Genomic DNA, 22,375 nt, shown 5'->3' with positions numbered 1-22,375 from the left:
CCCTTCATAGCCAGGCTTTCCACAGAGCTCAGAGTGGCTCTAAGCCTGGCACTCCCCTCCCCTCCCTCAGACTTCTCCTTAGAATAAGAACAGCAAAGAGAAAGAAGGTGGGAGTGGGAGAGTGGTGAGAGAGGCCTGCTGACCAAGTATTCTACTCCTCAAGCAGGTGCTGCCTCCTCCCACCTGCACCCAACACAGCCGACTGAGAGCAAGGCTCCTGGCAAGATCAGGAATCTTAGAGCAGCCCTTCTGCCACTGACCAGGAGACAAGGAGAGGGGGACTCCAGGTTTTGATTTGACCTTTTGTAACTTTATGAAAAACAGGGGACAGGCAACAGGTTTTACAAGAGGATTCAGGGGAAAAACAAGAGTAAAACCTGATCAAGGCTCCAAAGAGGGATCTAGAATCTGGAAGATATGGGGTAGGAACATAAAGAGATAGTGGCAATGTAGGAATTCTCATAAACTCAAGAGAGGAAGGCTGGGGTCCAGGGCTGCACAGGGGAAAGAGGCAGAAAGTACCTTTGGAAGAAAGGCATAGGTTATATGGCCCTCAAAGAGCCTCCTCAGCTCTGCCATAGCCACTGATAACCAGAACATCATTTACTGTTATACCCCATACCCATCCTAGCACAAGGCCCCCTTCTCAGGACTGATCCTGTACCTCCATCCCCAGGCAACAAGGCCAAGGCTAAGGCTGAACTTTGTGTCATTACTGAGCATATGCCATGTGCCACATGAACCACTTGATAAGCTTTTCTCATTGAATTTTACTAGCTATTCTATGAAGGAGGCACTATTATGTCCATTTTATAGGGAAGGATATTGAGATTACAAAATTTAAGGACCTTAGTCAAGGGCATACAGTGAGCAAATGGCAGAGACCAGGTTTTGTCTTGAGCTTTCTACTTGTTCTTCTGCCATCTATGAAATTGTTGAGGATTAACATGGCAAAAGACCCAGAGAAAAGGTGGGTTGATTCAGGAACCACTTGATGAAAGATATGCCCAACCTACATAGTCTGCTTTCTTCTAGAGTAGGCTCATGTGTTAGCTTAAATCGTCACAAGGTCTCTAGCCTATGTCTCCTGTCTGGGCTTCCAAGGAGCACTAGAAAAACTCAGGTCTAGCCAGGTGTGGTGGTACGTCTGTAACCTCAGTACTTGGGAGACTGAAGCAAAGGGACTGCTATGAGTTCAAGGTCAGACTGGACCACAGAGTGAGTTATAGGCCACCTTAAACTAAATAATGAGATCTTACGTCAAGAAGAAGTGGGGGGGGGTGAGGAGGAGGAGGAGGAGGAGGAAATCAATCAGATTTGCCAGATTACCTCTATGTCTGTCTCACACTCAGCCTCCATCACATAAATCCCACTCTGGCTGAGGGCTGCCACTGGGGTCAGGGGAAGAAGGAAGGAAAACATATGGGCTGGATAAGAACACACCAGCAGCCTGGCGCTCCAGGGTGGAATGTGCAGCACTTTGCTTCTCTCAGATGTAACTTCTCAACCCAAGACCATTCCAGACAAGACTTAGGTAGTGTAGTAGGCATAGGGCAGGGGCAGTTTGCCACCTGGCTCTGTCCTGTGCCTAGATCTGTTACCTTCCTCTGCCTCAGTTAAGCCTGGCATAAAACTGTAACAATGGTGCCCATCTCATAGTTGTTCATAAGAAGGCATGCAAAGCACTTATTATATGCAAGTACACATACAAAGTAATAATAATTATGACTTTACATGCATTGCCTAATTTTGTCTTCTGTTGATTAAATGAAATAAAAGCAGAGGAAGGGTTAAATCATCTCCCCAAAGTCACAAGGAGGGAATGGACCCAGAATGCCAGGACTCATCCTGGATCACACTCAGTCTCACTAAACATCTGCCAGGTGTTGCTATTAGTGGTGGTTTTTTTGAGTCCCTGCTGTAGGTGCCCTTTCTGTGGCTGCAGTGAAAATCAAAACGGAGGATGGGTTATGAAAAGTTTGCGCCAGAATGGCTGGAGGAGGTGAGTGATTTCAGCAATGATTTTCTATTGTTTCAGGTGATGAGAAGTTAGAAAGACAAACCACTGTGAGTCAGTTTGAACCCCAGGTAGGCTACTGTCCCTTGATGGCACCAAAAAAGGCAGGCCTCCCAGGCAGATGCCTCACATTTAAAATTATAAGATGAAAAGAATAAAGAAGCCACATAGAAGGAGAATCATCAACCAACCAATGGAAAAGAAAGAGGTCCCAGGGGTACAGCTGAGCTATAGGCACTAACTTGTAGCAGAAGTCAGCACTGTGCTTATAGAACCGGCAGAGATTCCCATCATCAGGTGGTGTGGCACAGAAGAAGATAGATGGCGACAGATTGTATCGACCAATCTTGCAGAATTCATCTGTTTCTCGGGGGGCACCAGGCTCAATGGCAACACGGTCCCCTGGAGAGGAAAACAAGAGTGTTCAAGAACAGAAGCAGAGCCCAACTCCTCCTGGGCCTGGCTCTGTTTTCCAATCTCTAGGCCAGTACCAGATGGGAGAATCTAGCCTAAGGAGCCCCCTCTTCCTTGGAGACCCAGGTGCCTTCTCCCCTTCACTTTCCCTTCCTTTCCCTCCCCTCCTTTGCCCTTCCCTCCCATCTCCTCCTCTATGAGGGAATCTCACTTGTTAGCCCAGGCTGGCCTCAAACTCTCAGCAATCCTTCTGCTTCAGCTTCCCGAGTGCTGGGATTACAGGTGAGAGCCACCACACCCAACTCTCTCAGTGCTTCTACAGGGGGCACATAACCCAACAAAGATTCATACTCTGGAAGGAAAGGGCCAGCCCACTTCTCCACTAAAAGATGTGGCCTACACTTGTGACAAGTCAACCTGCTCCTCCAGATCCATGATCACTCTCCTGAGAAGCACAGAATCAGTCCTGTCTCTAAAAAGAAAACCAGGTAGGCTCCCCCATTTCAAATTGTTACAGAAGGGGTATTTACTATATAAAGTAGGGAGATTTTTTTTTCTTCACCCAAGGCCTTTACAAATAGAAGAGCTATAATGATGGCCTGGTTTATGTTCAGTTCAGTTTACACAGGAACTAGGAGTCAGTTGATTCCAGGTTAGCTAATTACAAAAGTCAAGGACCTGCAGAGGCCTTAGCCTATGGTACAGTGGAGAGTAATGATTAGTTTATAAACAGTTGGCTGTAATAATCTGTCTCACTACCCAACTGAAAACACAGTTCAGTAATTGCTGTTTTCCTCCTTTATGGTGAAAATTACCAGATATGTATCTAAGTTCAAGGACTTGTACAGTGAACACCCAGATACCTTCCACCTAGACACTTCAAGAGCATTTACTTGATCTTGTATTTATCTATCTATCTTCCTTCCCATCTCTCCATCTACAACTCTCCTCCAATTATCAATCTATCTTTTTTTGTCTGATTGGTTTTGTTTTTCAAAGTCTTATGACAGAGCCTAGGCAGACCTTGAACTCTCAATCTTCTTGCCTCAACCTCCAGAATGCTGAGATTATAGCCATGCACCACCACATCTGGCTATCTTTTTTTTTTTTTGTCTTTTTGAGACAGGGTCTCCTCTCCCTGTAGCCCCAGCTGTCCTGGAGCTCACTATGTAGACCAGGCTGGCCTCAAACTCACAAAGATCCACCTGCCTCTGTCTCCCAAGTGCTAGGATTAAAGGCGTGTGCCACCACGCCTGGCTTCTATCTTCTTTTTTAAAAAATATTTTATTTTTATTCTATGTGTATCAGTGTACTGTCTACATGTATGTAAGTGCACCATGTCATGCAATGCCCTTGGAGGTCAGAAGAAGGTGTTGGATCCCCTGGAACTGGAGTTACAAATGGCTGTTAGCCACTATGTGGGTGCTGGGAATTGAACCTGGGTCCTCTGCAAAAGCAGTCAGTGCTCTTAACCACTGAGCCTTCTCTCCAGCCCCTCTATCTTCTTTTATAATTTCTAAGTAGACTAAAAATGTTAGTCACCTTTTAGCCAGCATATCATTTACTAGAATCCAATAATGGCTTATGGTTATCTAACTTAAAATATAGATATAATGAACCACACAAGACTTAAAGTGGCTCATTAGATGAATTCATCTATCTCTGTGTGCTGGACAGCTTTGGTGTCAACTTGACACACCTGGGTTGAGGGAGCCCCAATTGGGGAATTGCCTTCATTGGACTGGCTTGTGGCCATGTCCATGGGGCAACTTCTTGATTGTTGAGTGATGTGGGAGGGCCCAGCCCATTGTGGGTGGTGCCACCCCTGGGCAGGTAGGCTTGTGTTGCATAAGAAATCAGGCTGAGCATGGGCCAGGGGAGCAAGTCAGTAAGCAGTGATCCTCCATGGCCTGTGCTCCAGCTCCTGCCTCCGGTTTCCTGCCCTGAGTTCCTACCTTGGGCTCCCTGATGAACTGTGACCTGGGAAATGTAAGACAAATAAACCCTTTCCTCCCCAAGTTGGTAGTGGTCAGTGTGTTTTGTCACAGCAATGGAAAAACAAACTAGGACACTCTGTTTCCTGACTGTGGATGTGATGTGACCGGCTACTTCAAGTCCTGCTGCCTTGAGTTCCCCAGCATGATGGACTTGTACCTTGAAATGTGAGCTGAAATAAACCTTTTCTCCCATTAGAAACAAAACCAAACCAAAAAGCAGTGGATCATTAGATAAATATTGACAAACACCTTTTCCCAATATGGTCACTGGATGTATATTGTACATATACATACATACATACATACATACATACATGAAGGCAAAACATACACATTAATGAAAATGCCCATCAAGACACAAAACATTACAACCACCTCAGAAATGTTATTCCTTTTTGTCTATTCCTAGCCAATTCCTACCCTAACCCCAATGTTTTGATTCTGTTGGGTATAGATTAGTACTGCTTATTACAGAACATAGGAAAGGGGGATCATGTAGTACATAGTCTCTGCATCTGGCTTCTTTCACTAAGCATGTTTTTCAGGTTGATACATGTTGTGTATCAACAATTTGTTCTTTTTTGCGACTGAATGGCATTCCATCATGTGAGTTTAGCACAGACAGCTTTCTCATTCTCTTGTTCATGAACAACCCATCGTTTCCCATCTTTAGTTGTTTTTATGAATATCATCTAAATTGAGAGTATCTCAAGATAGTCACATCTGCTTCATATATATTTCTTAGTGATAAAAAGAGAGAAATGAATTAGAAACATTTTGATTGCTAAACATGAAAATTTTCAATTGGGAGGAAAAAGAACCTTAGAAGATACTAGTATTTAGAAAGGCCTTACGTATTAGCAAAAGTTTCCCCTGGAACATGTAAGTAAAGGCTGTTGGTCAAAGACAATGTAATAGTCCCCTGTTACAAAGGTAAAGCATAGAGACACAAACAATTCAAGGCAAAGAGCTATTCCAAGGTTAAGATGGTACGGACTGGGGTTGGAGAGATGAGATGGCTCAGTGGCTAAGAGCACTGGCTGCTCTTACAGAGGACCTAGTTTGGTTCCCAGCACCCATATGGAGGCTTAGAATAGTCTGTAACTGTTCCAGGGGATCTGATGTCCTCTTCTGCTCTTCTGGCCTCTGTGGCCACTGGATGTATGTTGTACATATACATACATACATACATACAAACATACATGAAGGCAAACCATACACATTAATCAGTCTTAAAAAATAGATGGTTCAGATGGCTCATCTTAGTGCTGTGACCAGGCCCTGCACACCAGAACACAGACAGCCACTGTGTTTGTGCAAAATAGAGTAGTGTTGCAGGAGGCTTTACTATTGCAGTGCTGCTACACATTGAAGCTACAACTGGACTCAAACTCCATCTGAACCTGAGGAGTGATTCATACCAGCTAAGCAGAGACTAGCTTAGAAACTCTGGCAGGTCCCCCTGCTCAGGCAGGGAGACCAGCTCCACAGCAAGAAGGAGAAATCTCCCCTCTCGTGGCCAGAAACAAAGCTGGAGACGGACAAAAGCTGAAAGAGTGAGGAAGGAGGCCCTGGCACACAAGCTTGGGTGATGATCCACAGCCCTTATCCTGTTACAGTACCTGTCCTTCAGGATCTTGGTGGACAGATCCCATTGGGAAGCAGTGCTTAAATCTACCCAATAGGATAGAGTTATTAATGATAGCAGGATCAAGCATGGCATTTATCAGGTGCCCACAGTGTGTCAGGAAGCAGCAAAATGAATCACAATCTCACTTCTTCCTCAGCACAGACCAGCAAGGTGCTACTACCCTGCTTTAGAAACAGGAAAGCAAAGCTCAGGGGTCATGGTTACAACTAATGGCAGCTTCTCTGAACTTGTGGAATTGAATGTCTTCAGATCCTGAAGGGGATGCTACAATCCTGGAAAGAACCCAGGAAGGTGCGATTGTTTATTCAGTAGATGTGTTAAGTTATTTTTTTTGTAAGCCTTTTGTGTTGAAAGTACCCACTAACCAGTGTAGAATCTTGTTAGTCACTGCTTGTCAAATGTAGAGATGGTAACAGTGATAGTCGAAGCAATAATATATCATCATAGAAACTCTGCATTAGTCATTATAATGATTTGAACCAGCATTATTTAATAGGAAACTCAAACTATAAGATATCCAGTTCATAAATGAATTGGGAAACGTATTTATTGGGTCTTATATTAATATGCCTTAGGTTTACTGTTTTACACTGAATAAATAAATATTAAGTAATTTTCAATGAGTAGTTTTCTTCTTTTCAGATTAGTTGATTAAAACTTTAAATAATGTCTCAAAAATATAAAAAAAAAACCTTTAAATAAACAGTTGGGTGTGGTGTCATATGCCTTTAATCCTAGGACTCTGGAGGCAGAGGCAGGTGGATCTCTATGAGATTAAGGTCAACCTGGTCTACATAGCCAGTTCTAGGCCAGCTGGGGCTAAAGGGAGACCCTGCCTCAAAAAAGACCAAGGGAAAAAAAAACTTTAAATAAAAACTTTGTATTTTAAAAAACAAAAAGAAAGATTATATACTCAGCTTGACATTCAAAATGGGAGTTCTGTATTATTCAGTTTTACCTTCTACTATTATATTATGGCTATGTAACAATTTAGATTTGTACAGCACTTCTTAAGAGGGTTGTGCATCTTTATCATCTCTACTAACTCCACAGCAGAGAATGTCTGCTCCGCAAGTAGATGTGTAAGAACCCACATACATTACCTGGCCTATGTAATCTAATTGGGTCTGTCTCTCTTATCCTGAATACTGCCTCTGACCTCTTCACTAACTCAAATACAACCCTTCCCTAGGTCTCAAGATGGCAGGCAGCTCAGCAGTTCTGACATTCACTGTAGGGCCAGAAAGAACAGGGTGGCATTCTAGTTCTGAGACTAGCCAGTATGTGACTCTAGGCAAGAACCACAGTCCAATTTCTTCATCTATTAATGAAGATAATAAAGCTTATCTCATGGCATTGTCTCAATAATTAAATAATTATGCATGTAAGTGCTTAAGATGGTGGGAAATGAATAGCAAGTCATATGTGCTTTCTCTTATTATTATTTTTGTGGGCTTTGTTTTGTTTTGTTTTGTGTCTTTTTGAAGCAGGGTCTCCCTGTAGCCCCAGCTGGCCTGGAACTCACTATGCAGACCAGGCTGGCCTCAAACTCACAGAGATCTACCTGCCTCTGCCTCCCAAGTGCTGGGACTACAGGCGTGTGCCACCACGCCTGGCTTCTCCTATTATTATTATTGCCATATATCCAGCTCCAAAACCTATCCTCATGAACCTTATTTAACCATCTCTGCTTACAATAAGTGCCCTTTCTTTGACCCCTGATTATACAGTTTTTTCCTCTAACTGTAGGTATCATTAGAGTTTCTAATGTCTGGTTTCTCTAACTAGATCTATGAACCCAGGGTTCACATCTTTTCATATTTTTACATCTCTCAAAGTGCTTGACAGAAGTCTGAACCCATAGTAGACAGTGACTAAGCAGTTGTTGGAACTTAGAGAACCTGGTCCCACAGGAAAGAACCAGTCACCAATGGCTGTTGGAAGGTATGTACCTCCACTTTGGAACAACACTGTAATACCACAAGAGCTTTCTCAACTTCCATTAATGATGTCAGCAAGTCTTGACTTAAGAATCTTAAATGAAACATGTTTAACTTCTGAGCTTACCAATCCCTCTCCATGTGTCTGAGCTCAGAAACTCTACACTATTCTCTGGTGCCTCCTGCCAACCCCCAGTTTCCTCCAAATAATTTGAAGTCAGCACCACATTGTGCAATGGCCTCAATAGCAAAGGAAAGTTAATGCAAACAGTTCTTTATGCTAAGAGAGTTTGGATTTAATCCATTGTGTTGGGGGACAATATAGTCTGCGATAGCTAAGAATTCCTTTCTCTGGGAGAATCAATGAAACAAATCTAGGTTTTACTAGATTGTTGGTTTCCTAGCCATCTAGTAAAAATTTTATAGGTCCTAAGGAGGACCCTACTACTGTTGTTTTGCTAAATGGAAATGTCAAACTGCCTTTTAAATATTTATGTTTATACATATAGATTAGTGCTGCTCTCAATCTTGACCAGAGAGGCTTCTCTCTACAGTGATTAGCAGTCAATGCAGAGACTCTTAAGTGGGCAATGTGATGAGAACAATGACTGTTGACTGCCCAGCCCTAAATGGAACATCTATATCAACTTCCCACCTCCACCCCCAAAGCTCAAGGAACATCACAGAAAAGGGAAAAGAATATAAGAGCCAGAGGATGGGAAGGAGTGCTGTGAAATGTTGTCTTCTGGACATGACATGGCCATTGCATTCATGAGCTCACTGCAGCTATGGTCACCTGCATAAGACCTTCACAAGATCAAGCCAACAAAACCAGTCACCATTCCAACAGACAGTACTAATTGGACTCAGTGGAATAAAAAAAATAAGTAAAGGAAAGAGTGGACATGAAGAGGGACATACTGGATGCACCTGGAGGGAGTAGGAGGGATACATGGTTTACATGTGTGGCATTGTCAAATAAGAAATAAAAGATATTCTATTAAAGACTGTATGGGGCTGGAGAGATGGCTCAGCAGTTAAGAACACTTGGCTGCTCTTGGAGAGGACCCAGGTTTAGTTCTTAGTACATACATGGTGGCTTACAATCTTCTGTAACTCCAGTTTCAAGGGATCTGACACTCTTCTGGCCTCCATGAGCATTGCAAAGCATGGGTGTGCTTACACACATGTGGGCAACACTCATACACATAAAATAAAGAAATAAAAAATTAAAACTCTGGAATGAAAGACAAATCAATTAGTTTAAATTTAAAAGGGTTGGTTCTGGGGCTGAAGAGATGGCTCAGCAGTTCAGAGCACTGACTGCTCTTGCAGAGGACTCAGGTTCGATTCTCAGCACCCACATGGCAGCTACGAACTGTCCTTAACTCCAGTTCCAAGGGAATCCAAAGCCCTCTTCTGATTTCTGCGGCAATGCACAACATAGGTGCACTCACATACATGCAGGCAATACACTCATATACATAAAATAAAAATAATGAATAAAATATTTTTTTAAAAAGTTGGTTCTGAGGTTTAGCCTTGTTAAACCTACACTGTACTCTGAGATAAAAACTGAATAGAGGAGGGAAGACCAGCAAGTTAGAAGCCAGTTGGGCTACATGAGACCCTCTCTGAAAATTTTTTTTTTCTAGATCAAAGATTCTAGGTTGTAAAGCTAAACAGCTCTGTCATGGGAAAGCAGCTGTGCATTATGTACCCAGAATGCAGAGCACACATTGTCTTACAATAGGGACAGATTCTCTTTGGACACTCAGTGATTAAGGAGTATGCCTCCATAGGAAATAAATTCACATCTGGAAATGATAAAAGCCAGGCATGGTAGTTCATACCCATAATCACAGAACTCTTGAGATAGAGGCCAGCCGGGGCTACCTGGAGTTCTAAGCCAACTTGGGCTACAAAGAGAGTTCTGGGCCAGTCTGGGCTACAGAGCAAGTTCTAGGTCAGCCTGGGCTACAGAGTGAGACCCTGTCTCAAAAGTAAATTTAAAAAAATTTTTTAAAAAGCAAAGACTGCATGTAAGGTCTTGGTTCTTAATATGGAGGTGTTTGTGGCTCCCATAAATGGAACATTTTCTCTACCCCTCTTCCTGATTTATTTCACACCTGGCCTTCACACAGGTACGTGAACTGTCTATCCCTTCTTCCAAAAAAATAAGGGTCTAGATAAGACATGCTGATTCTACCACCCATATAGTCTCCTTCACACATTATGACTAATTACTTGCTTTCTTTCCCACATGTGGATAGCTTTAGTTGTCAACTTGACACACCCAGGTTGAGAGAGCCTCAATTGGGGAATTGCTTCCATTGGACTGGCCTGTGGGGCATTTTCTTGATTGTTGAGTGATATGGGAGGGCCCAGCCCATGATGGGTGGTGTGCCACCCCTAGGCAGGTGAAAACAGGTTGAGCACGAGCCAAAGGAGCAAGCTAGTAACCAGCGTTCCTCCATGGCCTGTGCTCCAGCTCCTGCCTCCAGGTTCCTGCCCTGAGTTCCTATCTTGGGCTCCCTGATGAACTGTGACCCAGGAAATGTAAGATAAAATAAACCCTTTCCTCCCCAAGTTGGTATTGGTCAGAGTATTTTGTCACAGCAATGGAGAAACAAACTAGAGCACCAGGTCTGTGCCCCTCCACCCCCCAGGTAAAAAGTAAGATTTCTACATGCTGTCTTGTTTATGGCTATACATTGGTACTTAACCAAGGGCCTGATCTCAAAAGAGCATGTATAAATACTTATGCTGACCTGGTTTTAGATGCTTCACCAGGTTTCCTATTTTTACAACTGTTCCTGAAGCTTCATGGCCAAGCACCATTGGCTTTTTCACAACAAAATCTCCAATTCGACCATGCTGCCAGTAGTGAACATCTGAGCCACAGATCCCAACAGAGTGCATCTTCAGCAGCACCTCTGAAAAGAGAAGTGAGATGGAGAAAGTAAGTGAGGGAAGGGACAGCCTTTTCATTGTGCAGGAGCAGGAGCTGGGTTCTCAAGCTTAAGTACAAAACTTAGATCTCAGAGGAAAACAAGCCTGATTAAGCCTAACAAGGCAGAACAGCTTCTTCAGAACAAATAAACCATGTGTGATGGGTAAGCTCATGTGTTGATTTGGCTAGGCTAGGATACCCAGTTGCTTGGCCCAACACCAGTGTAGACATTGCTAAGAAGGTAGAATTGTTGTGAGGGGTTTTATGGTACAATTAGCATTTAAACCAGCAGATTGTGAGTAAACCAGACTTTCTTCCATAATGTGTATAGACCTCATTCAATCACATAAAGGCCTTATGAACAAAGGCTGAGATTTCTTGAAGAAATTTTTCTCATGGCTGCAAAATATAAACCTTTTCTAAGTTTGTAGTCTGCTGCCTTACCCTGCAAACTTTGATCTTGCCTGTCCCCACAATCACAAGAATCAGTATCTTAAAATAGACTCCCCTCTTCTTTTTCCTCTCCCCTACCTCTGTATATACACATATGCATGTACATACATACATATCTTATTTGTTCTGTTTATTTGGAGAACCCTGACCAATCCTGTAGTAAAGATATTATGAGGAGGAAGTGGTATATCAACCGTTTAAGAGAACAAACTGTTTTCCAGGAGATAACTGTTTCCAGGCAACTATTATGCTGAGCCTGATTCTTAACCTATTCTTGAGACTGAGCCTGGCAGAATCTCAGCTTTCACTAAGTGATGAACTATCAGGTTGAGTTCTTCATGTTCCTTGTTTTTTAAAAAGGTGCAACTTTAATTAGCCACCCAATGATTTCAACTGGTATTTTCCCCTCCAGGAGACTGAATAAAGTGAGGCTTGGTGGTATTGTTGTCAAGTTTCAAGGTTAAAATAATGATGCTGCTGAGCCTCTAAGCTAAAATAAGTACCAAGGATTACTGGCTATGTCTGACTGAGATGACCACATTACAAGTATCTCCCTGAGAAAAAAACTCCACCTTAGAAAAAGAGACCCAAAAGCTCTGCTATGCATTTGGATATCTTAGCCACTGCCCTTGCCACAAACCACCAGCAAAATTCCACTAGATGTGGTCTGAAGAATTTTCTTTGTCTTTTTTTTTTTTTTTTTTGGTAAACAGAAATGGCAAGCTGAATTCTGAAATCAACAATTGGGAAAAATTATTGGAATTAGGAAAACTATCTCTGAGCTTTCTCTATGAAAGTTGGCAATTTGCAGCAAGGGATGAGCTCAACTTGCTGGAATGCTCACTTTCCAATGTATTTTCTCCCTTCCAATTCAAGCATTGCACAAGACAAGAGAGGGGCTGGAGAGATGGCTCAGCAGTTAAGAACACTGGCTGCTCTTGTAGAGGACCTGGGTTCAGTTCCCAGCACCCATGCAACTGTCCCTAACTTCAGTTCCAGGATATCCAATGCCCTCTCCTGGCCTCCACAGGCACTGCACACATATAGTACACTTACATACATGCAGGTAAAACACTCATACACATAAAAAGAACTTTAAAAAAAAAAGGGCAAGAAAACAAGAGCCAGCTGGGTCAGAGAGCTGCAGCTTCAGGGGGCCCTTCATTGTCCAAGACAGCCCTTGCTCGTCCACATCTGGAACCAAGCCACCTTTCAGGACATACTGAGGTACTTCACTTCTCTGAACACTGTATCTTTGTGAAAATGTTTAAGGCCTAAATTTGCATTGCTTGTTAAACACTGATAAAAATAGCTATTGTCTATATCTTATCACTGTAAGTCAATAAAGCAACTGACCTTGGCATAGCAAAGCTCAGGAGTCATCAGGAAAGCTACTTTCAATCTGATGTTCACCCAGAAGCTGTGGTTGTGGGCTGAGGTGTAGCAGGGTGGGGAGGACATCCCAGTTCATCAGGAATAGAAAGGGACCTGAGTGACCTATAGAGAGACTCTGCCCATTGCCCCCAGCCTCACCTGGAAGTCCTATAGACTATGAAGTAGGTTCTGGTGGCAGAAGATCTACCCTAGAAAACATGACTTCCCCAGGTCCTGATGCCACATCAGGAAACATGCATGTCAGCTCAGCCCAGTGGGCTTACCCAGTGAGAGGACTAGAAGGAGTGACAGGAGGTGTCAGAAGTCCTACCCCTGCATGCTCAGTCACTTTCTGTGCTTGGCTGATGAGGGCAGGGGACAGGGCTCCATGCAGCCCCTCCCACCCTGCTGGACAGAAAGACAGTCCTGGGTAACTAGTCCTGTGGGTATGCTAACATAATGCTCCTTTGCTTAACTGAGAGATTTGGTTTTATAGACTCATTCCTTTCCAATGTTTGGGTTAGGGTTAGAACATGATTTGGCAGCCCAATTGGGCAGATCCAATACTTGGTTGTTAGGTAAAAAAGAACAGTTCTGCCTTTGGTCTATACATTTCACATCAAAAACTCTCTGGGACAACTCAGCAGTTTGATCTTAATTTTTCTGGTTTTATTGCTGATTCTTTTATTTCATGGAGTAACCAAGATAAAACATTGTAGTCAATGGCCTAGAAACAGCCTAACAAAAGTATCACTTTAAAAAATTATTTTATTTTTATTTTATTTGCATGAATATTTTGCTTCCATGTAAGTGCACCACATGTATGCAGTGCCCAGGGAGGCCAGAAGAGGGCATCAGATCCTCTGGATCTGGAGTTAAGGACAGTTGTTAACTACCACATGGATGTTGGGACCCAAACCTGGATCCTCTACAAAGAGTAGCTAGTCTCTTACCCACTGAGCCATCTTTTCAGCCCCCTGGTTTTTTTGTTTTGTTTTTTAATATTTTATTTAGTATTTTTATTTTATATGTATGAGTATATTATTGCCTGCATGTAGGTGAGTGCACCTGTGTCGTGAAGTGCCACAGAGGGCTTCGGATTCCCCTGGAACTGGAGTTAAGGACGGTTCATAGCTGCCATGTGGGTGCTGGGAATCAAACCCAGGTCCTCTGCAACAGCAGTCAGTGCTCTTAACTGCTGAGCCATCTCTCCAGCCCCTTGTTTTTTTATTGTTTGTTGTTGTTGTTGTTGTTGTTGTTTTTAATGGAAGTGAAAACACAAAACAATAAGAAAAGAGGGGCAGGGAACATGTATATGCCTCCAAGGTGAACAACAGAAAGTAAAATGTCAGCTTAATTTCCCAAAGACCTACCATTCGGGCCTGGTTCAGGAACTGGGTAGTTTTCCTAAAATAAATAAAACAGAAATGGCTGTTTAGCATGCATCATAACTTCTCATTATGAACACTTTACATTTAAAAATATTCAACTAGAGTTTTACTTAAATAGTTCTTAGAACAAACACAAGCTCAGTGAGCCCTGAAGGGACACTTCAGCATGCACAGCAGACTGGAAAACCTGTCCTGTTCTTTACCACCATGCTCAACAGCACAGCCAGTGGCCAAATAATGACAAGGACAATATATTCCAAAAACCACAATCACATCTGTTGCTAGTAGCATGCCACAGAGTGGGATACAAAGTTCTGAAGCTGGGTTTCCTCCTGGGAAACTGCCAACTGCCCTGTAAGTAAAAGTCCAACTCCAGATCAGAGCTCCATGTCCACAAAGAGCCTACTCTATTGCAGACTGCATCCCACCATTGGTGCTACTGGTCCTGGATGAAGAAAAAAAGTTTGCTAGATGTATCTTCCTGCAGAAAAGGTGTCTGAGGTACTTCCTAGTCTCTAAATTTGCCTTCCATATTGGATCTTTCCATCTTGAAAATCATGTTCTCAGATACAGATCTGTTTGGTCTGACGTACTCCTACAGGGAAAGGATGAGGGTTTTTCCTGGCAGGTACGTGCAAGGGCTGCAATCTCTACAGGCAAGCGGGAGAGTGTCTAGGCTGCCATCCCCTCCCTTTACTTCAGCACAGACTGATTCCAGTCCTCCCTTCCAAAAATCTCCCATGTGGAGTTTTAGGAGCCCCTTGAGAACACACAGGACCTGCATTTGGGGCATTCTCACAGGTACAAAGCCCATCTGGGCTATTCTGGTGTTCACAGGTAGTATTAGAAGAGAATTTGTTTACTAAACTTCTTCCCACTGTCATCTGGCCAGGGTAATGTCATCTGGCCAGGGTAATGTCAGGATGACAAGGAAGGACACTGCTTGGCCAGACCCAAGTGTTCACTTTATTTAATTTGTGAACATTCAAGAAGCAGAGGGAAAAGACAATATGAAATGTTTACAGTACCTGCTGTGGGCCAGACAGTACTCTGGGCTGTCTTACCACAGAGGAGAAGCCTGAAGCTAGGAAGTTATATAACTCAGTCAAGATTCTATCACCAGACAGTGGATTAACCAGGGCTCAGCCCAGGTGTATCTGACTCCCACACCAACTTTCACTGTATATCCCAAAGTAGAGTGTCTTTTCTTCTTCAGGAGACATAAAGAGCTGCCAGCCAGAAAGTGATTGACAGGTGGGTCCTATGCATCCTGGGAAGAGGTACTGCCTAAAACTTTCCACCTTCCTGGCTGGTGAGATGGCTCAGCAGGCAAGGGCACTTGCAGCCAAAGCCTAATAACTTCAGTCCAATTCCTGGAACCTATATGGTAGAAGAAGCAAATGAACTCCTACAAGTTGGCCTCTGACTTCCACATACAAGACACATGACACACACATACCAATGTGCACATATACACAAAAAAATAAATGTTTAAAAAATAAGAGGTCTCCACCTTCCAAAAACTTCCTGAGCTGCTCTTTTCAAATTTTAATTTCATGAAACAGGATCTCAGTATGTATCCCAGCTGTACTGAAATTCACTATGGAGTCCAGGCTGGCCTTGAACTCATGATTCTCTTGCCTTGATCTTCTAATAGCTAGGATTATAGGTATGTACCACCATACCTGACTCAAGCAACTTTTATAGTCAGCCTCACAACATTAAACCACAGTGATATCATACAGCACCAAATATTGCTCACTACTACTGAAATTCTTTTGATAATAAACACCATGATATCAAATTCCATGCCTCTATTTATTCAGTACCAGGTACAATGCCTAGGGCCCAGCAGGTGGGAGGACTTAATAAATAACCACTTCACAAAACTGTGCTTCCACATAAGTTATAAATGTTTTCATTCATTTCAGACTAGTCTCTTCTGCAGAGAAAACTCAATACTAATTTTAACTCCTCTAGTGCAACAAAACCCAAATGATTATGCTAATCCTCATTGACTGGCACTGAGCTGTGGTGTCTGTCAGGTGCTGTGTGCTAAGTACTCTATAGGAATCATCTCAGTACAAGCCTGGGTACGACATCCCTAAAATATCATTTTCCCATAAACTAGGACTGAGCTACTAGGAGAGTTAGCAACCTGCCCAACTGCTGCAAAGGCCAAGGGAGAATGACCACTGCTCGACCCAGGAGCTGGAGACCAGCTGGGCAAAATAATGAGAGCCTTGTGTGAGAAAAACTAAGACTGAAAAAGTACTTAAGGTAGGTAGGTTTGTTTATTCTTTGGGGGGTTGGTTGATGTTTTCATTATTTTGTTTTAAATGATTTAAAAGAGAAGAAAAAGGAAGGAAAACAATCCACCAAAGTCTTCCTCAAAGAGTCATTGGTCTCACATTTGAAATAACACCCAGAACTGCTGTGTAAAGTCTTGTTTCTGTTACGCCGGTGAAATTTAAACTGCAAGTTCAATGGAATCTAATGATTACGTGAAACTTTACCCCACCCTCCCCACCAATGGCATTAGCGGGCAAATTCCCAGGCACTGACTGACAGTTCCAGTATACTCTCAAATCCTCACCTCCAGTTGGGGCAAGCCTGAACATCCCTTTGCGGGGTGGGAAGGTGGTGAGATTTAAATTTAGAGTAACAGTTGGTACACCAAGTAAACCCTTAGTCACTAAAGATTGCTCCTGTAATGGCTGAAAAAAATCTAACCTTGCTCCTAACACCTGTCTGTCCCTTCAGGCAAAGATGCAGAGACTCTCCAAGCCACTAGAGGGTGCGGTGCTGATAGTCTGTTTATGCTTTAGTAGCAGAAGGCTCTAAGGAGAACTTCAAAGAGTTCATCTCACACACCATTTCCCTCTCTCCTCTTTCTCTCCTCCCCCTCCTCTCCTTCCCCCTATCTCCCCTCCCTGCCTCCATACATACACACACACACACACATGTATGTCTGAGGATGATCTTGAAGTTCTGATTCTCCTGCTTCACCTTCCAAATGCTGGGATTACAGGTGTGTGCCACCACACTGGGTTTCTGTTGTGCAAGAGATGGAACCCAGGGTTTTGTGCATGCTAGGTAAGCACTGTATCAACTCAGATATGTAGCTAAACAAATCCCCCTTCTCTTTCTTGATGACTCCAATCACCCTTGCAACTTGGGCTTAGCTCCTGCCCTCCACTCTCTGCAAGAGACAGGCTACCTGAGCACAAGAGCATATAAAGTTCAACCCATGGTGGCTGGAGAGATGGCTCAGGGGTTAAGAATGCTTGCTGCTCCTATAGAGGACCTGAGTTTGGTTCCTAGTACCCATGTCGGGTGGCTTACAACTGCCTGTAACTTTAGCTCCAGGGAATCTAACATCCTCTTCTGGACATGTACATATATAAAGTAAAATGCCTTCTTCATATGTATGATATATAAAAGATTAACCCTCACAGCTGGGTTCATGCCTAGCAGTCTACTGATTAACTGAGGCAAGGGGATCGAGAGTTTCAAGATTGCCTGAGCTAGATAAAAACAAACAAAAACACCAGTCTTAAGTTTGGAAATATTGTCCTAAGAATCACTGTGAGTCCCAGAGTTTTACAAAGTTACCACAGCATGGTCACTAAGAACTAAAAAGGTTGTGCTTGCTTGGTGTGACACTGGCCATGATCCTGTTTACTTAACCTCCCTTTTCTGTCTCAGATTTCTATGGTGATATGCTTTCATTTAGCCTATTTCTCGTCTCTCAAAGTTCTTTATGGCTGTAGGTCAAGAGTAGAATGAATGCTTGCCTAGCATGAGTAAGGACCTGAGCTTGCTCCTCAGGAAAATAGACTCCCCACTGTTGCTCTGTGCCTCTGAGGTCCTGGACTTACTCTTTTCTTCCCACAGCTCTTGTGTTCCTTCCCAGTGGCTTTGTAATTTCAGACACATTCAAGGTTTCCTAAGCAGGATTTCTTGTTGGGAATGAGAGTAACAAAAATGTGAGGAGGAGCTGAATCACTCTTCTTTAGTTATGTCAGTGTTCTGGAACTTTCCCCTTCAGGTCAGAAATACCTATCTAATCACATACATGTCTGCCCTCTCTCTAGCACTCACACTAGTAACTCTCGGAAGCTTTCTAGAAAGCACCCTCTGGACAGATGGGATCATCTCAGTGGTCTCTATCATTGTAAATGCTATCTTGCTCTTCCTAAATATATGTTAATTAGCTAAATATTTATGTTTTGAATGTATCCTCTTTGGTCCCTTTCCACCAGCTTACTTGAATTCACACCCTCAACTTATCTTGCTTGGGTCACAGTCAGAACTTTGATGCAAGCAGAAGTCAGGGTAGAATCAATTTCCTCTCCTCCAGCCAATCTGCATACACCTGGGCAGAAGTCAGATTCTGGACTGGCTTCAATGAACAAACCCGGCTCTCCTAAACCTGCTGTGTACCCAGGGCAAATTACATAACCTCTTGAATTTCCTCTCTGTATGATCATGAAAGGGAGTACCGCCTCATAGCAAATAAGCTTGTTCTTATTTCAAAGAAATAAACCAAAGCTCTGTTTCCATAACAACTGAACCAATTCTCATCAACCTTGTCTTTTAAAAAGAGCAAAGTACTTCAAATTGTTGAGGAGAAATTTGTATTCTCATTATTTTCATATTAAAACAAGTCTAACTGCTTTTTAAAAGGCTAAGACTTGGAAGAAAGGAGGACTCTAGCAATGTTTTTAGGCTTTTCTCTGAGCCTTATGTAGAAGGGATGAAACCAGTCCTGCTGCCTTAGATTGAAGGACAGGCAGGGAGTGGGGAAAAGGGTGGTTTGTGCCCAGGTCCTCAGATGTCTTTTGCCACTTGGCTCCCACGTGCCAGGCCGCCTGTGAGCCTATAGGGGCTCTGCTGCATACTCATGGTAAATGAGACTATTACTACTTCCCATCCCCCTTCAATCTTCCCTTTCCCTCATGTGTTTGTATGGTGTTTTGAGAGAGGAAAAGCCAAAAGTTTCCCAACTGGCCAAGAGACTTTGGTCAGTGAACTTTGGGGGAGTATCCAACCCTTTACTTTGGCCCCACCTGTGCCAGGGTTGGATGCTCCTCAAAGTTCACTGAACTGGTCCTCTGACCAGGCTCTCCCTGTGCCATCCAGCCTCTGTTCTGTTGATAACAATCTTTCTTAAATACAAATCTGTTTACACTCCCCAGTGGCCCTGAAAAATCCTATCCCCTTCACATGGCAACACTGAGCCTTACTGTGTCTCAGTCTCACCTCCAATCACACCCAATGTAATGCACTTGCTCATCCTCACAGGGGCCATTTGTCCCTCTTCTTCCTCAAGATCCTAGATGAGAAAGGAAGTGAGGCATCCTAATTCCTATGGCAGGGGGACACCTCAAGTTTGGATGGGTTGGGATTGAGATGTCTGGGAACATCCAGATGGGTCTGTCCATAGCCTAATGTATTACTTCCCATAGGACACCTTCGCTGAGGTTACCAGACTTTTACACTTCCCTGCCCACTAGCATGGAACTCACACAGCACAGTTAGAGAACTATTTAACTCTCGGGAATGATAAATATATAAAGTTTTTCTCCTAATTAAAAATGCAAGAACAAAACCATATGTTAACTTAGTACATAGTTCCTTACAATTGGACAAAACAAAAGTGCCTGAGCTCTGTTGTATACGTCTCCTGTTGGCAACCCTAAATGTGTGTTCACCATACTCAGCTCTATAGAACAGAATATTTTCAATTTTTTTTGTTGCACTGATACCACTTTGTAAAACTTGAGCATGTTTTCTCCAGTAATTAATGTTCTTAGTGCAAATCTGGTTCGGAGAAAACTGCCAGCTTTAACAGCCATACTAAAACTGGACTGAACTAGGCGCCAATACTAGATATATATGCACATATTTCTCCTTGATTTCTTTCATGCAACTTTTTAAAAGGAACTTCTATACCCATATGTCTATTTTCTCCCCTCAGAAGAGGACTACTTGCCCAGAATGTTAAAATCCCATTAGGGATGCTTTCTCCTGCTGCTTTGATGGAAACTCATTAGGTCTGTGGCTTACCAATGGTTTGGGCTTTGTTTGCTAGACCCATAGTTTAGATAAAGTAAGGAAGTCTTTCTTTAGGCAGTCTGTTTTCTGATTCCTCATTTTCTGAAGAAGTTTGGGGTTCTATGTTCACTCTAAGGTGCCTCTGACAGATAAGTCAGTTAAGATGTTAAAGTTTTTTTCCTTTTTTTTTTCTTTCAATGCTGAGGATTGAATCCAGGGCCTTGTGCATGCTAACCAAGCACCCTACTCCTGAGCTGCCCCTCTAACCCTCTACTTAATTTTGAGATAAGGTTTTATTAAATTTCCCAGGCTGTCCTTGAGATGACTCTGTAGTCCAGGCAGGCCTTGGGTTTGCAGTCTCCCTGCCTCAGCCTCCAGATTATCTAGGACTACAGACCTATCCCACTGGGCCCAGACAGCCTAAAGAATTAAGTACATGTATCCCCCCTCTCCAGGTACTCTCCCTGATTGAATCCAGCTGCTCATTAATGAGTGTCAAGGCACCTGGCTAAATCACGTGGTGAGAAAGCCAACCAAGAAAACAGACAGGACGACCAGAACCATTTGAGCTGCTGGGTGTTCGTGATACCGTTCTCTCTTCTAAAACTCTTAGTAGTAAAGTGTATGTGGCAAGGATGGAACACTTTGAATGTGTTTTATTAGGTACAGAAGTATCTTGTTTTTAAAAGCATTATCAAAGCAATTCTTTTTTTAAATTGCATTTTTTGTGGGGTTTTTTGTTTGTTTGTTTTGTTTTTTTGTCTTTTTGAGGCAGGGTCTCCCTGTAGCCCCAGCTAGCCTGGAACTTGCTATGTAGACCAGGCTGGCCTCGAACTCACAGAGATCCACTTGCCTCTACCTCCCAAGTGCTGGGATTAAAGGCGTGCGCCACTACTTCCGGCTGAAATTGTATTTTATTTATTCAGTGTGCCTGTTTGTGTGTGCAAACATACATGCCACAACATTCATATGGAGGTCAGAAGACAACTTGTGGAAGTCAGTTTTTCTCCTTCCACTATGTGAGCTCCAATTATCAAACTCAAGTTGTCAGGGTTGACGGCAAGGACCTTTACGAACTCGGTCTTCTCGCCAATAATCAAAGCAATTCTGTTGTTTTGGGGTTTTTGTTTTGTTTTTTTTGTTGTTGTTGTCTTTTTTTTTTTTTTTTTTTTTTTTGGTATTGAACTCACAGAGATCCACCAGCCTCTGCCTCCCAAGTGCTGGGATTAAAGGCGTGTGTCACTACACCTGGCTTATTATTGTTCTTTTAAGACAGGATCTCACTATATAGCCCTTACTGGCCTGGAACTTGCCATGTAAACCAGGATGGCCTCAAACTCAGAGACCCACCTGCTTCTGCTTCTGGATTACTGGGACTAAAGGTGTGTGCCACCACGCCTAGCTGTCAAATCAATTCTTTGACCTACGGTGTATTTCAAAAAGCAAAAACTCAGCGGGGCATGGTGGCACATGCCTGTAGTCCCAGCACTTGGGAGGCAGAGGCAGATGGATCTCTGTGAGTTAAGGCCAGCCTGATCTACATAGTGAGTTTCAGGACAGCTGGGGCTACTGGGAAACCCTGGTTTAAAAAAAAAAAAAAAAAAAAAAAAAGCAAAAACTCAAAGAAATATGTTCATAAAACCCTGATTAATGTTTACACTCGATGCTGATGCATTGTTTTCGCTGTCCTTTACAATTAACCAACATCAACCCATCAGTTTAAAATGACTATTTTTCCTTTTCCTTGTTACTTATTCAGCCAATGGTAGGACAAAACAACCTCACTACTGAGCATGATGCTCAGCTCCCTGTACAGGGCAGCTGCTCTGTTTCCTGTTCACACATTTATGTCTGAAATATGGAAGAGCTGGCTTTCAGGAGGAAAGAAGTGAGCATGCCCTCAGAGGATGGTCCATGAACAGTTACTGACTTATGTATGACACAATACGTACAGAAATTGGGAAGCATATTTAGAAATCATTAGCATTCTGGCACTGCTGCAACTATCTGGTGCAAACAATGAGTCTATGGTCATCTGGAAATGAAAATAAAACTGGGGGGCTGGAGAGATGGCTCAGCGATTAAGAACACTGGTTGTTCTTGCAGAAGACCCAGGTTCGAATTC

General features: G+C 43.0%; 1 protein-coding gene across 1 annotated transcript in view; it reads right to left on the bottom strand.

Annotated features, from left to right (window-relative positions):
- Positions 1-22,375, bottom strand: part of Sord (sorbitol dehydrogenase) — a 37,161-nt gene that overhangs the window by 10,928 nt on the left and 3,858 nt on the right. The window contains exons 2-4 of the mRNA XM_008849170.3: positions 14,173-14,206; positions 10,791-10,955; positions 2,260-2,419 (exon numbers count right to left, since the gene is read on the bottom strand). Coding sequence (XP_008847392.1) covers positions 2,260-2,419; positions 10,791-10,955; positions 14,173-14,206 — 359 coding nt within the window. The remainder of the gene's footprint in view (positions 1-2,259; positions 2,420-10,790; positions 10,956-14,172; positions 14,207-22,375) is intronic.

Source organism: Nannospalax galili, unplaced genomic scaffold (assembly GCF_000622305.1).
Source record: "Nannospalax galili isolate Female #2095 unplaced genomic scaffold, S.galili_v1.0 scaffold891, whole genome shotgun sequence".
NCBI lineage: Eukaryota > Metazoa > Chordata > Mammalia > Rodentia > Spalacidae > Nannospalax > Nannospalax galili.
Note: the sequence above shows the minus strand (reverse complement) of the source record. Positions and strands in the feature narration are given on the sequence as shown.